The 16,209-nt window shown below is 42.3% G+C and overlaps 1 protein-coding gene across 2 annotated transcripts; it reads left to right on the forward strand.

Moving 5' to 3' along the window:
* The first annotated feature begins 4,278 nt into the window (after nucleotides 1–4,278).
* Nucleotides 4,279–12,054, forward strand: PRDX1 (peroxiredoxin 1). Of its 2 annotated transcripts, XM_010582455.1 has the most exons (7): nucleotides 4,279–4,316; nucleotides 5,099–5,107; nucleotides 7,443–7,559; nucleotides 8,552–8,705; nucleotides 8,983–9,105; nucleotides 9,952–10,082; nucleotides 11,672–12,054. In XM_010582455.1, the coding sequence occupies exons 3-7, from the start codon at nucleotides 7,454–7,456 to the stop codon at nucleotides 11,755–11,757; spliced, it is 600 nt and encodes a 199-aa protein (XP_010580757.1). In that variant the 5' UTR covers nucleotides 4,279–4,316; nucleotides 5,099–5,107; nucleotides 7,443–7,453; the 3' UTR covers nucleotides 11,758–12,054. The 2 variants fall into 2 exon arrangements, with proteins under 2 accessions (XP_010580757.1, XP_010580756.1); XM_010582454.1 differs by lacking the exons at nucleotides 4,279–4,316; nucleotides 5,099–5,107 and adding an exon at nucleotides 4,338–4,436.
* Nucleotides 12,055–16,209: the final 4,155 nt, after the last annotated feature.

Here is a 16,209-nt window from a genome sequence, read left to right on the forward strand (position 1 = left end):
CTGCCCTGCCCTGCCCTGGTTTTGGCCGCGGTTCGCAGCCCTCCCTCCGCGCTGGACCCGCGGCGGCGGCTCTGCTGCGCGAAGCGTCCGTGACCCAGCTGGAACAGCGCGGGGTAGTCCCTTCCGAGAAAAATAAACATCAGAAATCTAGCAAGGAGCGTTTCTGCAGGGGCTGGAGGAGCCGGGCTCTTTGTGGCCCTTCACCGTGGCCGGGCCTCTGCAGGTTTTCCCTCCCGGCACGTTGTTTGAACTTCGGCGGACGTAACGCCGTGGGGGGCTGCAGGGCTGCTGCGCCCTCCGCACCGACCTGCTGCCGGGTTTGCGCCGGTTTAGCTTCCTTTTCTCGGTTCTCTTCCCATCAGGAAATTCAGACGACCCAGACTCCACCATTACAGCCGAGTGCTTAAGTGATAAATCTGATGGGCCGCATCACAGGGAGGGAAACTACAAAATGCAAGCCGAACAGATAATGACTACACGAAGCGTGTGCATTTACATAAAAGTCTCCTCGTCTGCTATTTGTCTTGGCCTCTTGAAGCTCTTTTTACTGGTAGGAAGAATTTCCCCGGTTTTATTTGCAGCCCTAAATAATAGGAACCCAGGGAAAGTCCACAGCCCGTCACACTCGCTTTGCTTCAGCTTTTTTGCTAAAAGGTGCATAAAGAGAAAGAAATGATACTTCCTGAGAGGACTAAGGCTCCTTTTGTTGCAGGTGCACAAGAATGCATTTCCTTATTTGTGCAAGAAGACTGAAAGTGAGATTAAAGCAGCCTGATTTTAGCAGAGTGCTACTTGTGGGTGGGTACAGTCTTGCTGTTGTAATCCAAGATAGAACCTTCAACAGGAGCAGACTTTGGCCCATAACTGAGAGAAGACTGTACACCTAATCTTATACACAACTAAAAAAAAATAATAACTAGTTTTGACTTTTACTCCGGGTTTCCATTTTTGTAAGTAATTTATAAACATTCAGAATTTGAAAATAGTAAGATTAGATCAGAAATAAGGCAAAATGTATATCCAACATGGCTTTGAAGAGGCTGTTATTTATTTCCAGGAAGGTAATTCTGCTGCAAATTCTGTCTTTGCTGTTCTGACTTGAACTGCTCAGGAGGCTTAAAGGCACAAAGGTTAATTAATCTCTTGGGCATTCACATGACCAGACTTTTCTCTTGCGCAGCCTTTTTCAACAAAATACAGGAAAAGTGGAAAGAGAGTGCAAGGACAAGAGAAGACAATCAAAAATAACAGGAAATAGAAAATTGAGAAGAGGAAAGAATAAAGGGGGAGGAATCACTGCTGGGTTTGATCTATTTTTATGGAAACCATGCCAATCACAAATCCATTTGAAAATGCAGTCTTAATGCAATAGAAGATGCTTGAATTGTATTAATATCACACATGAAAACTTAAGAAACCTCAGCCTCCAATAATGTAATAGGGAGTAAAAGAGAAAAGGCAAAGAAGACTAAAACATTTTGTCATCAAAAGGCAGTGATAAGCCACACACAGTAATGAAGTTCGTTAAGTAAAAAAAAATGCATATATGTAGAGAAGAAAGAGGTAATGCAAGACATTTTGACCTAGAAATACAGTCTTCACTTGAGCAAAACAAGGAAAGCAAATACGTGCATTGTATATTTAATGATATGTAATTGTTTTCATTCAAACTATTGTGCACCAGCTGCTTGTGCATAAATACCCCACGGCTTGGGAACATGTCAGCTGTTGACTTTTCAGTTGACTTTTTGCATATATTATATTAAAATGTCCCCACATGGCCAGCATTTTACTCTTATTGTGCCTCTGATGGTACCATGTGTATACAGTAAGTTCAGTATATTCAGGATTCAGTGGGCTTTCTGCATGTGCAGAGATCAGCTCTACAAAACACGTGCAATGATGGATCATCTCTGCTGTAGAACAGATGTGTATGCACTCAAGGTGCACACCCAGCAATGCCCAAGCCCAGTTCACACTACTGTTCCAACTGAGTTCATCTCACTCTAGAAGTCCTGAATATACTTACATAAAATACTCAAATTCTCTTCTGACAAAATGTGTAGAAACCCAAATGTGCAGTAGTATTCTGAAATAGGGCCCATTTCTTTGCCTTTGTTCTTACACACAGTGGGGGTTTTGTTTTTCACATCAGGGACCCATTCCCAGCCAAGATATATGGGAGATACTGTGATCAAAATGATACATGTAAAATCTGGCATGGCTACCAATTTGGAAATCTTTGGGTAGTTTCAGTGCTCTGGCACTGCAGGGCCAGCCAGCTCCTCTTTCTTAATACATAAACTACTTACTGTGGCCATATCTGTATGGATGGATGCAAAGAGGCCTACATTAGGGCTCCTGATGCTCCGTGCTAGTCAGGTACAAGCTGATCCCGTCTGGCAGCTATTTTAGCAGAACACTACGCCATGGTTAATCCATTGTACGAAGAACAGAGTGTGGAGAAGCAAGGTATGGAGAGAAGCCTGTCCTTCCAGCACCTGCTTGGGTAGACATGCCCTTTCTTTCTTGGAGAACTTAATTTTTTTAAATCTTTGTAGCATCTTACATCTAAAGATTGAAAAAGGCTACAAAACCCATCTGCTCACTAAACAAGGAGCAGCCCTGACAATTTATCACTCCAAAACTTCCAGAAACTGATGTTTGGAAAGACTAGCTCGGAAACAAATCAGAAATAATGAGGCTGTGGACATATGAATGGAAACGCAATGCTTAAGGCACAAACCTGGAACAAGCTGCATGCAAAATGGGTATATTATGCACCTGAAAGTGTGAGAAATGAGCATAACAAGCATTAAAGGAGTCTGAAACCATGAGAAAGTTGTTACTGCTTTGTCCATTGGTAAACATGCCAGAGTTGCAGTAAGACTACATTGTTCTAGAGGTTTTAATTAGGGCTGCCTCACCTTTCAGGGGTTAATCTTTTCACAGGTTTATGGCCTGAGTTGATAGGTAGGTATGTACATGTCTCAATTTATAGCCCTCAATTGTCATCACAACACTGATGTTAAGAAAGTTAACAAACGTCTTTCTGTAAAAGATTAAGCATGCTATAACAATAGAAACAGCAGTAGATAAATTGTTTGCATTAAGGTGAGTGCGGATTTCTTCCTGAGCAAATATATACATGTTACTTTGCTTTTATTACTTGAGGAGTAATTTCTTCTGGGTCTGAAACTAGTCATCTCTTGGGTGAATCACCACATGGGTATGGTCACCCAGCAACACTACACAGTCATGTAGATTATAAACATTAAGAGTTTGTTAATCCTTTGTGGTTTTCTCCTCATTAAAATTTATAATCAAGTTTTAACAGGTATAAGAAATGCAACTGAAACTGCAAAACAGACAGTAAAAATCAGTTGGTAAACATGTTTATCACTTTTGACTAAAGCAAGCAGTTTTGTCATTGATATGTCCTTAATGGCCTTTAGTGTTCATTATCTAATAAAGCTTTTATGTTTAAATTCAGGGTTTGGTCCTCAAAAAGTACCACACTGCTTCAGTTCAGTCTCGGATCCAAACACAATGCTTGTAAGGATTCACTGAGGCTAAACATCTTTCAGAGCAGCTTCACTCTGGGAATGGTGCAAAACTCCCTGAAGTGAGTAACTTTTGTCTTCCAAGAGTTTCCATCCTACCCCCAAAGCTCAGAGGTTAGACTTAAATTTATTTTTCAGCTCTTTTTGCTGACTTGTATGACTTAGATCAGCCTTCCCATTGATGGAGAAGAATCAATTAAAGCCTTGGGAATTAGTATCAGGTTGAAGAGCCAGTTGGTAAAGCAGAGCGAGAGGATGAAGATTTCACCCCACGCCTATGTAATACTGTGCATGCATATTGCTTTGTTAATAGAAGGTCTGATTTTTTTGAAGTCAATGGCCGACTCCCATTCACCTAGATGTCTCACTCTCCCTCAAAATCCTGTGTATCCTCTGCCTCTTTGATGACTTCTAATAATTATAGCTTGGTTATATTAAGGCATTAAAAAGTAATTTCTTCTAGCAGTAAGCCATCTGAATCATCCTCCCCGTTAATTGTTTGCAACCATTACACTGGGCATTTCCATGGCACCTCCAGGACACTACCCAGAGAATTAGCTCCGTTTATTCAAATTCTTTTGCTTCTTCCAGCAGCCCGGGGCAGTGTCCCCGGTTAGATAAGCCACCGAAAGCCCGCTATCGACCAAGCCGCCGGCGATCGGCGCAAATCTGCCAAGTCATGCTGCCCTTGCGAGCGAGCGGCCGCCCCGCCCGCGGCGGGCGGGGAGGGGAGGGGCGGCGGTGGCGGCGGCGGCTCCCGTCTCCTCGCGAGACCGCGGCGGCTATAAAGGGGGCGGTGCGGCGGGGGCTGCCGCAGTTCGGGGTGTCCTCGTTCCTGTGGTGTGCCTCGGTGCGGGCTGCTCGGCTCTTTGTGTAAGTGCGGGGGTGGTGTCCGGGGTGTCGTTCATTTGACGTTTTGCACAGTGCGGTTTTTTCTCCTTTTTTTTTTTTTGTGTGTTTTGGGGTTTTTTTTTGTTTGTTTTGTTTTCCCCTCCCCCTCTGCGCGGATGGGTTCTTGAGCGAAGCGTGCAGGGCGAGCTCTTGCTCTCCGCATCCCGCCCCCTAAGGAGCGCTCTGCGGGGGCTACCGCTTTCTTCCCTTGAGTTCCCCCCCCTTTTTTTGGGGGGGGGGCAGATAACTCTTTCCTACGCGCCGGCCTTTATCAGCTCTCCCCGTTGTGCTGCACGGGGAGGAGCCGCGGGGGGTGATCTCCGAGGGGGGGGCCCGCAGGCAGGCTGCAGCGCGCCTGCCGACAGCGGAGCGACTTCGCCGCGCGGCCGCGCCCCCCCCCCTCCCCCGCCGGGCTGGAGGCTTCGGCTCAACGGTGGGCGTCTGGCGAGCGTGTCGGCATTTCGCTTCTAAGTCTTTAAAAAACAAAAGTGCTGGATTCAACTTGGGGGGTGTGTGGGGGTGTGTGCAAGGGGGCAGGTGTCCGCTGTCACGGAGCGATGTAGTGACTTTTTGCGCAGGTGAAGAAGGCTGTGATCTCGCTTCAGAGGTCTTACAGCAAAATGACTGTCGTGGTCTGCGTGTAGCTGGCTGCGGTATGCTCGAACCGAGGAGATTTGTGGCAATATCGCTCTTTTCTGACCACAGCTCAGTAGCTTAACCGCATTTTTGTGACAGTCTGAAAGCAGCAAAGTGGAAGGCTGATGGTGTGTTTTGAAATGGCCTTTCGCTTTTGTTCAAGATATCCTAAAGGTACGAATTGCTAGTTAAGAGTGCAGGCTTGGCTTATTATAATTGCTGTTTGAAGATAATTGAAGTCGTGTGTGGCTATGAGCAACAGAAAGATATTCCAGCCTGATTCAAGTGTACTTGATTTGCAGTGTCCCTTCTCCTTTCCTTTAGAATGAAAGGGAATAACATTGAGTCTGGGTTAGGAAATGCTGCGGCTAAAAATCCAAGCAGAACATGGGAGAACATATGTGAACCCCGTACGGAAAAGCAGACGCATTGGCAGGTCTCTGAGGAAAGCAGATGGTTCTTTTGCAGTACAAGGCAACTGAAATCGCCTGCCAATATTAAAGATTTTCATGTTACCTAAAAAGGGGGCAATAACTTGTAGTTTATAAAGGGGAAGTATCAAAGAGTAGTCTGACAGCTTTTATTTGACATTGAATTGCTAATAAAACACTCCAAGGGATTGCTGGTGGAATATAGGAGGACTGGCATAGTACTGAGCAAGGATGACCTTGAGATTGAGTAATGGAAAAGAATGTAATTCGGTGACAAAATGTGGGGTCGTGCACTCCAGACAAAACAGCTCTTGCTTTTATAAGGTGAAACTCACTAGTTAGAGGCATCTCAAATAAATACTGTGCAATGGCTGTCCCCCCATCTCTCTTACAGAACTGCAGTTTCAGAATTGCACCTGCATTCATGGCTACAGGTCATGCTTGGCAGAGGGATTATTGATGTCTAGACTGCTTCAATACAATCCTAGCATACTCTGTAGTTCTGGCCACCATCATCCATAAGGCTTACTCCCAGTCTGCTGCTGTTGAAGACTAGACCCTTGGATGAACATGGGGATATTGGCCTTTGTTGCAAAAGGTAGTTAGAAATGCTGAACATGTTGGCACTTCTCAAAATGAGAACTGAGATGTAGATGATTACTGTCTATATACTGTCAGGGTATGTAAGAGAAACTTTGAAAGCTAAAGCCATTACTAAAAAGACTAAACTTGGGTTGAAAGATAAATGCTTATGACTTGTGGGCTAGTTCTCCAGGAAGAAAGTGGCTGGCAAGGGGGAAGGAGCCAAGAAATGAGGTGCTCTCAACCTTTTTTAGAATGGACTTGGTGCCTTGCAGGCAGGACTTGGAAGAATCCTTGTACCTCGGCTTTCCTTGGCAACATGAAACTCATGCTAACCTTTCAGAGTTTTTTTTATCTCCAAGGCAGCTAGTGCTTGTAGCAGTGTATAGAATGACTTAAGTGAAATTACTTTTAAGAAGATTTTGAGTTGAAGAAACAAAGTTCATAAAATTACCTATTTGAAAGATTATGCTCTGGAAGTAACTGGAGTTCTAAAGTCATATACTGCATTCCCAGACTGAGCAGAAATACTGTACAGGGTGTATTACAAATGACTAGCTTTTAGGGCAGGCAGCCAGATGTAGAGTTCTCTTGTCCTTGTGTACCCTCTTACTCTTTCCCAGTAGACTTGTAGGTGAAACAACCTGGCTGTACTGATTTAAGACTTGGTGAAATTTTGATTGTTAACATAGAATGTGATTCTTATGTATACTGTGAGTCTTTCTAGTTGCAAATAATAAAAGGTTTAATTGTTTAGAAGGCTGAAGTGTAGTTCTGCAGAGCACTGTCCTCTGGGGATTAACAAAAGTTCTTTTCTTCTGGAATCAACAGGAACATAAAGTTTGAGGTCTTAAATTCCCTTGTAAAATTGAACAAAGGTCTCCTCATCAAAAGTTCTAAAACTCAGACCTTCTAACTCGTCCACCAAGTGGAACAGGAAGACTTACAGAGGGCTGCTAAAATTCTAGGCTAGCCCTCTCCCACACCCTGAGCTGTTACTGGTTGCAGATAACTGTTACAGTATCATTAGGAGGCTAATAAGCCATAGATCTTGAAGTGCTAGTAATCCATGTAGTGGCTTGGTCTGGATATCTAGGCTGTGATTATTGAACTACATCTTGCTGTGCTGCTGCTTTAGGAAAGAATGCTAGTGTTTTGACTGGACTACCCAGGTGACAAAGTTAAAACTAATTTCACTCTTAAGCCTTGTGTTGCAAGACCCAGCTGCTGGTAAACTGTCTTTGGTGTTCAATCTAAATTGAGACGATGCTTTGAATAAATGCTTGCTTCCAGGTGCAAATGTACTATTTAAACTGTATTGTTATTAACTCCTATCTAGATTAAATCAAGATGTCTTCAGGAAAGGCTTTCATTGGAAAACCAGCCCCTGACTTTACTGCCACGGCTGTAATGCCAGATGGACAATTCAAAGACATCAAACTCTCTGACTATAAAGGTAAGCTTATGTGCTTCTCTAATTACACAGATATAATCTGGCCATATGCAGGAGTGGAGTGCATCTAAGGATGCATCTTGAATTTTGTTTCAAAGTAATAGTGACCACTTGGCAGTAGACTGAAGTACACAACTTGTGCAGTGGTTCTCAGTGATGGCTAGAGTATGCTTGGGAAGCTGTCAGCAGCATGGCTGAATGTCCCAGCTATGATAATTGTTGCTAATTGGCATAAAATGCCTCTAAACTAATCTCAGATCAGGCTTATTTGTCCTGTTTATTGTACTGTGAGACTGATGTAATGTCTCCAAACTGTGGTACAGCAAAATCTTCTATTGTAGGCTTTCTGTCAATGGAAACTAGATTCTTTCCTCTAACCAATGAAGTTCCTTTCTCTAGAATACTGGCAAAATGTTTGCCTTGCCAGAAAAAGCTTACTAAAATCAAAGGGAAAGCCTAAAGTATTCAAGTACTAATGTGGATGGCTTTAAAAAGACATTTCTAACTAAGCTGTGGCCCTCAGGCTGTGTGAGGGCAGTGAGTAGGTATAGACTAGTCACCTGCTCAATTAAAATGTCTCCTTGGCTTGTAGCCTTTCAGACCTGTGGCATTTCCGCACTCTGTTAGTATTCAAGCATAGGGTCTTCTAGCGTGGGTACTAGGTGTACTCTGGGGAGGCCTGTGGGACTAAACCCAGGAGACAGGCATTCCCTGTCAAATTTGACAGTCCTAGTTTGGGAGACTTCAGTTGGGTAGGTTCTGTTACTAGCTGTTGTAAATGGTATTTGGCTGAAGTGCAAATCCCCTAGGTGCTTTATGGGCTTGCCACCTATATAGCAAGTCTTAAAATAGAGGCATTTGTAGTTTGCAATTTAATATTTAAAGTTTGTGTTGTATCAAGCACTTTCTCCTCTATCAGTATTTGAATGGTTGATACTGATTATGAGAACTCTTACAAAGGTGAGAGAGATTAACTGGTTATACTGTTCATCTAGGAAAATATGTTGTGTTCTTCTTCTACCCCCTGGACTTCACTTTTGTCTGTCCAACTGAGATTATTGCATACAGTGACAGAGCTGATGACTTCAAGAAAATTAACTGTGAAGTAATTGGAGCTTCTGTTGACTCTCACTTCTGTCACCTTGCCTGGTAAGAATCAGTCTTTTAACAGAATATTCTGCCTGGTCTCAGTTCTTGCAGGAACTGAATCCTGAGTGTATTTAAACTTTCTTACTGAAGTATCAAATAAAGGCACTTGGGCAGTATTGGTAGCACCAGGTACTTCTGAACAGAACTGAGCATACTGTTCAGTTCTTCTGTTGCCTCCTGGCAGACTAAGTATGATATTGCAGAAAGGATCAGCTTTTGTTGTACCTTATACTTTATTCTGGTCTGTATTTTTAACATTTAAACTTTGTTCTTTTAGGATCAACACTCCTAAGAAACAGGGTGGTTTGGGTACTATGAAAATCCCATTGATTTCTGACACAAAACGTGCCATTGCCAAAGAATATGGAGTACTTAAGGAGGATGAAGGTATTGCATACAGGTAATATGCAAGAAGGTAAACTTGCTGTTGAAGTCTTATGTTCCAATACATGGAGCATGTCAGATGAACATGGAGCTTGCATATACTTGAACACCTGCAGCAAGCTGAAGCTGTTGGCTCTTCTAGAGGTAAACTGCCTCAAGCTATCAAACACTTTTATAAGGGGAAATGCTATGTGGTTTTCCTTAGTGTTTAGACTTTTCATGGCTTTGGTAAGCTAGATAAATGCCTGCTGCTTCCCTTTGATTACCTACCTGCACAGGCAGGAGTCTCCTGCAAGTGAGCTTCTGCAAACATTGGTAATGCAAGACCTACATAGTCATGAAAGTGATTACAGGTATTTAGTGATTAAAGTACAGTTTAAAACCCAAGCCTTAGCTTTTAGTCAACTGTTCAGTTGAAGTTGTGGAGGGAGCTGAACTTCTGCTAACTCTTAACATGATTTTGGAGGACTAACTGATGAACCATTGCTGGGTTGGGCTTTTTGAGAACAGTGTGTGTAGTTATTCTTTGAATGTAAGAATGCCTCTCCTTCAATTCACCTTTTCCTTGGGTTTCTCTTCCATTTTGTTTTTCCCCTAGCATCTTCCTTAAATAGGAAATGTTGCTTTCCTGCATTAGACTTACATCCTGTCCCTCCTAGCTCCTGCTGAATGTTAAGCTTTCAACTGCTAATGTTTCAGTGCTATGCATACACCAAAGATATTAGTTTTTAGGAGGAGGTAATACTAGGTGACACAATGTACTGCCATAATGGAATACTGAACTTGAGTTTTTGAAACTCACTTCAGTCTAATCAGTCTTTCAAAAGCTGTGTTTAACTTCAGGGCTGCATTTTTTTTTTAGGGGTCTGTTCATAATTGATGAGAAGGGGATCTTGAGGCAGATAACAATCAATGATCTTCCTGTTGGCCGTTCTGTTGATGAAACCCTCAGACTTGTGCAGGCCTTCCAGTTTACAGATAAACATGGAGAAGGTAAGAGTTCTTCCTCTTTCTAATCTCAAATGTTTTTTCTAGACAACAGTATTAACTAGGCAGGTTAAATCAAGGTTTATTGAAAGGTACTAAGTACATGTATTGATCTGTGCGCAACAATAATTGTGCTGTCTCTTGAAATGCAACTGGTTCTGTAAAGCTACTTGTTGAAGGACACCACAGTACTATATTTATCCTATTCCAGTTAATTGTCCATTGAGTACTTGCTAATGTTGAAACATCACATAAATCAACTTGGTGCTGGATGTCTTGCCAAGCACATAACAGTTGTCTCTCAATTAGACACAGAAAATACTTGAGACAGCAGTGAAGAACACGTAATAACTTAGCCTGCAAGGGTAAGCATAATTTAGATTGTGCTTTCAGGTTTGGTAGGTTGAGACCATCAGTACTAATGCAGTGTTTTACACAGTCTGTTAAACAATGTATTTAAATTCCCAGAAAGCCTGCTGATCTCTGTGTCCATGTGTAGTAAGGGGAAAATGGATGAGAGTCTTTGTGTCCATAGTTCAAGAATATGGTGCTTGAGGCTGGTAGCTTTTCTACAGGAATTTAAAAAAAAAAAAGCACTGCAGATGAAAGGTTTGAACCAGGTTATTGAAACTCAAAATTACTATGTAGGTATTAGTAGTCTTCAACTGTCATTAGTTGATGATATGTGTTGCTGCTGGTCATACTTAAGTTGCTTCAGAATTGGTAAATCAAGGGCAGATTTTATTAAAACAAGCTGCTATTGTGGCTATGCTATAGCCTGAAGATAGTCAGTGTTTCTGAACTTGTATGCCATCTTCTGTCAGCTGAGACATCCCTAATACTTGGTGATGCAGCAGTCACATGTCATGCCAAATTACTATGCCCTGAAGTAGTCAAAAGCTGGCAAAAGCTTTTCTTCCAGAACTAGGACTGCAGTCTCATCTAAACCAGGATAGACCACAATTAGGTGTGTAGCAACACTCAAGCTGAGAATACTATAGCTAAAATTGCCAGTCTTCTGTGGAGCAAGCATCAAGCTTTGCATGGCTGTATACAAGGAAGACTGTGTCCAAAAAATGCTGCTCAGGAGTTGCTGAGATTTTGAGGCCATGGAACCTCTGCATCTCGGGGGCCTTTTGGTAGCCATACAGGGGAACTAGAGACAGTTTAACTCTTCTTCCCTCTCCCTATTAAACTGGAGAATGGGACTAGGGTTGATTAAAGATAAGGAGAATATAGACTTCACAGGATCCAAGGAGAGAAGTGTACTGTAAAGTTGTAAAGCCTTTCTGACTCAGGCTGCTGGAGCTGGTGTTACCTTGCTTCAAGCTTCTGTGAAGCTTTTAAGCAGGGTGGGGAGGGGTGCATGTGTAAAGGGCCCACTGTTCCATGGGCAAACACCTGGTTCCTTGGGTGCTACTAGCTAGTGAATAAATGGAAATAAGTAAAATTGAACATAATGCCACACTGAATAATGCACCTCCTGTATGTTGCAAAGATGTAAACATGTTCTGAGTTGCTAGTTTGCTTTAATGTTGTGTAAAACATGTTATGCAGGAGCAGCTGGTAAGACTTAAACATTCTTATCATTTCAGTGTGCCCAGCTGGCTGGAAGCCTGGCAGTGACACAATCAAGCCTGATGTTCAGAAAAGTAAAGAGTATTTCTCCAAGCAGAAATAAACTTGTTCTGAGTGGAAACTAGTATGCCTTATGTAAAGAGCAAGCATCAGTTATGAACTTTGACTAAGTCATTGCATCTGAGTCAAGGGATCATGTTGTAGGTATAAAAAGTAACTTTTTTTACTTGAAGGCAAGTTTGTCCTGTTGACAGTACCTTCATAGAAAATCTGAAATGATCAGTATCTGTACATCAAGCCCTGTTGACTTTAGTGACAATGCAGTGTATGTGGTTAGCCATGTGTTGCATATAGAGCAGTGGTATCCTTTTGTAACTCTATTAAACTTGTGGAAAGAGCATACTGTCTACTGTTCTTGTGTGTAATCATCAGGAGACCTGGAAGCAATGCAGGCTGCATTTCTGAAAGTTCTGTCTACTGAGCTGTCTGTAGACATCTCAATTCCTAGAGACCTTTTACAGCTCCATTAGAATGGAGATAATTTTCATGTTGCAGTAGTAAAGTACTCTGTACACTCTTCATGACTTTGCTACTATGTAGAGGAACATGGTTTGATAGTAATCCGTCAGACTTAAGCAATACTACAGTGCCCAGAGCATGAAGCATAGATGTGACTGACAGACTGGGCATATTTTCCTGCACTGTTGCAACTTATTTCTGCATCCACTTAGGTCAAAATTATGACTGTTCATGCTAAATTTCTGGGAATCTAACATTCAGTTTGAACCCTGTTTGTATAGGACTGGAAGACTGGGCTTTCTGGAAAGTAAACTTAAATCCACAATGTTCATCCCTAGTCTCTCCCACTGCATGGAATGGGAGTGAGAATATACCAGTTATCCATTAGCTTGTAGTCATATGACTAAGATCAAAAGAAGGGTGGCACTACAAAATCTGGTACTCAGATGTGCTCAGCCTTGTCTTTAATTGTTGTATTCCAAATGATTATATGCATACTGTAAAACTCAAAGCATGTGACTGTGGCCTTAAGTTACACTAAAGCTGAGTCTGCTGTGTAGCTTCATGGTTAAAGGTGGCTTGTGATGAAGTCCTGAAGCTCCTGGGTAAGGAGATACTGCCTAGCAATATAAGTTAGAACCCTGTGATCTTTATGTACCTGTGAAGATTAAACTCTTAAAGGCCAAGACCTTGCATCTAACTTCAGCTCCTCAAATAGTGAACAAGTTCTGTCCTGCCTTGCTTAAAGTGAGCAATAACAAAGTTGAGGCCCTGGGCTACTTAACATGAGTCAGAAGTGAAAGTTGCATGCCTTGAGTAGTAAACTTGTCTTGTGCAGTTGGAAAAAATACTTACTGCAGAAGCCTTTCTACCAAATAACTGCAATAAATACTAAAATAGCTAATTCCCTGGGTCTTGCTTAAGTGCCACAAATCTTACCAAAGCTAAGGTGAAAGTGATGCTTAGTTGGATCATTTTTGCTTAGTATTAAAATGCAAATTATTCTCCTCAAGATAACAAATGAGGCTAACATCCTAGGGTGGCACTGGGAAGTAAGAGGAGCAAGCATTTCTTACATATATATAATATGGTTCAAGGTAAGTGAATGAATACTCATCTGTATGGCTGAGCACAAAGTTGTCTTTGTCAATCAAACTTCCTTTCCTAGCAAATGAAAAGGAGTAAAGTCAGGGTTAATCTAATGTAAAACTTACCTTAGTTGTATCTAGCTATATTAGCCTTGAAATGTTATAAAATTGATTACAGCAGTTCTTTGGAGGGTACAGTATTAGTGTGGTCTAGCCCTGTGGAATGGAGATGCTTACCCTGATGTGACTAAAGTGACTTCTGCTCTTATTCAGAAGTAAAATTGCACCTATGTTGACTGGGCCATTACATCACATGATGCTACATGAAGTCCTGTGAACTCCTGACAGCATGGTAGATAAGCTTGTTCTGTGCCCAGTGTGAGGGCCTTTACATTAACAGCCAAGTTCAGCCCCTCACCGTGATACAAATGGCCTTTCCCATATCCTTCCAGTGTAGTCACTGTTAAAATGTAAAAAATGCATTTAAAATGAACAGACTTACTAGCTGCTCTCTTGCCTACCCCTGTCGTAGGGGATAAAGGGGTTCTCTCACGGTCTGGTCTCGGAGCTCCCTCCGAAAAGGCAGGGGCAGTCTTCCTGTGCCCATCCCAGGCGCTTGGAGGACGAAGAGGGTCTGGCTGCGGCGGAGCCCCCAGCTCCTCACGGCAGTTCCTCCTGACTCAGGCGGAGGCCCTGACCCCAGCAGCCCCCGACTCCTCAGCGGAGCGGGCTGGCCTCGCCCGCCCCTCAGCGGAGGCGCGGCACCGCCCGCGCTTTTCCAACGGCCGCCGCTGCTCCCGCCCCCGCCGGCGCGCGCGGAGGCCGGGGATTGGCTTGCGGCCGGGGGCGCGTGGGCGGTGCCCCGCCTCCCTGCGGGGAGTCCGGCGGCGGGAAGCGGCGGCGTCCCTCGGCGTGCGGCCTTCGCCTGGCGGCTCCTGCGGGGTAAATAGGTTGGAGTGGCCCTGATGGGAAATCTGGGTGTGGGAATGTCCCGTAAAAATACCTACTGTCTTCGTTTATTTAACCCGCTCCTCTCACATAACGTGTTTCATTCGATACCTTACTTCCTTTGCGTACTGGTCATGTGGAGACTCGAGTTCTGACAGGAAGATTTTATTGGTTGTTTATATTCACCCTTGCTCCTAACACAGTTATGTTCACTTCTGCTTTGAGTGATATCTCCAACATGTTTTTAAGACCTCCCACCTTTTAAATGTCCTAGTAGTAATAGCTGTGTTCATGTGTTAATTTTCCTATTTTGAAAAGTGGTTAATCTCAATAGCTACTTAAGTAGCTATACATTTAGAAAATATTCTGTGACTGAGAAAAACATTTTGGTTATAATCGGTCTGCTGCTGTCCACTTGGTACTCGGAGACAGTACGTTACAGTATTTAAACATCATAGTCACTGGTGAATGATGACAATGTGGAAATTCAAAACAGCCAAGAAACAAAATACCTGTGGATTAGGAACTGTATTATATGTTTGCACCAAATGATTGACTGTGGGAATTAATGCAATTAAACAATTTTTCTTTTTTTTTTTTAAATTCTTCGGCCATGTGAGGTATTCATGGCAACGTTTGCCATGCTGTCATTTTAATGTTTCCGAGAGTATAGCACAAAATGGCTAACACAAAGCTTCTTCAGATCGAGAGTCTGGGTTTATTTCTTTGCTTAAACTCAATATTGATTCAGATGTAGCCTGGAATTTCCACTAAGTGTTCTGGGGCTTACTCCCTACTCCTAGTATTGTGACATCTTAGACTGGTGTAATTTTCATGACATTCAAATAACTATAATCCTCACTTACTGCAAAACATTTTTTCACGTACCAAGATGCATATTGTATGTTCATTACAGTTATGAACTGGTTTTGCTTTCATGATGAATGGGTGCCACATTTCCCAGTGAGGTAAAAAAAAATCAGCAGTTCTTCGTTTTGGTGACAAGACTGATAGCTGTTACATGTACTACTTAGTGATTTTTTTCCTGAAGATGCATACAGCAGATGCTATTTAGAAAGGACAGGATCTTCAGCGTTCTGGGGTGGTTTTGGCTGGGGGTTTTTTTGTTTGTTTTGGGTTTGTTTTTTTAATGTGTGAGTGATTGCACATCTTTTTCTAGTTTGGGTGCTTATTGTAAAAATAATCTTGTATTCATTAATTTCTTTAGAATGTATTACTCAGATGAAGGGAAACTGAAATACATCTTACTGTGTCTCTTTCCTATTTCTCTTTATTTGTAGCTCATTGCTGTGATCACTGGGGGTTTATATAAGTGGCTTGCTGCTTTGCAAAAGGACATTTTACAAGCATATGACGTTTCAGTCTTAAGATAATCCTTGAAAAATTACTTGGATCAATTTAAATACCTGTATTTATCTTTTACAGATTTTTACAGAAATTTGTGATACTGGATTCCTCTCAAAAGCAGTGTGCCAATGTACTAGCAGTCATCTACTGACAATATGATAATGAAATTGGCTATATTTTAATATATTTATCTTGGTTTTGAGGGTTGAACTACACAGCACCAAGTGCTTACACTGGTAAGCAGCTATAGTAGATATAATTATATAAATGGGATTTTATCTCTTTGAGATCTGTAAAACTGTTAAAACTCTCTGTAATTAAATATTATTTCAAAATTGTATGCAACAGTAGCTAACAAGCAAACTCTTGTCAGTCTTTAAAACGGAACTTTAACAGCTGTGGTGAAGTAGCCCTGACATCACCTCTCAGGTGATGTGATCTTGCTGTCAAAATAAATGGCAAAGGTCCTGTTCACTGCAGTTTTACAGACAATGGCATTAGGTACTGATTTTTCTGATCTTAGTGAAGACTGAGTAAAAGTGGAAGGAAATTAACCTTCTACGCTGTGGTGGGTTGACACCAGCTGGACACTGGGTGCCCACCAAAGCTGCTCTGTCACTCCCCCTCCTCAA

The sequence above is a fragment of the Haliaeetus leucocephalus genome, unplaced genomic scaffold (assembly GCF_000737465.1).
Source record: "Haliaeetus leucocephalus isolate CR32 unplaced genomic scaffold, Haliaeetus_leucocephalus-4.0 Scaffold848, whole genome shotgun sequence".
Taxonomy (NCBI): Eukaryota; Metazoa; Chordata; class Aves; order Accipitriformes; family Accipitridae; genus Haliaeetus; species Haliaeetus leucocephalus.

Coding starts and splice junctions, on each gene's coding strand:
- PRDX1 (XM_010582455.1), top strand. CDS start 7,454: ATGTCTTCAGGAAAGGCTTTCATTGGAAAACCAGCCCCTGACTTTACT. Junction 7,560..8,551: donor CAAACTCTCTGACTATAAAG/GTAAGCTTATGT, acceptor CTGTTCATCTAG/GAAAATATGTTGTGTTCTTC. Junction 8,706..8,982: donor CACTTCTGTCACCTTGCCTG/GTAAGAATCAGT, acceptor TTGTTCTTTTAG/GATCAACACTCCTAAGAAAC.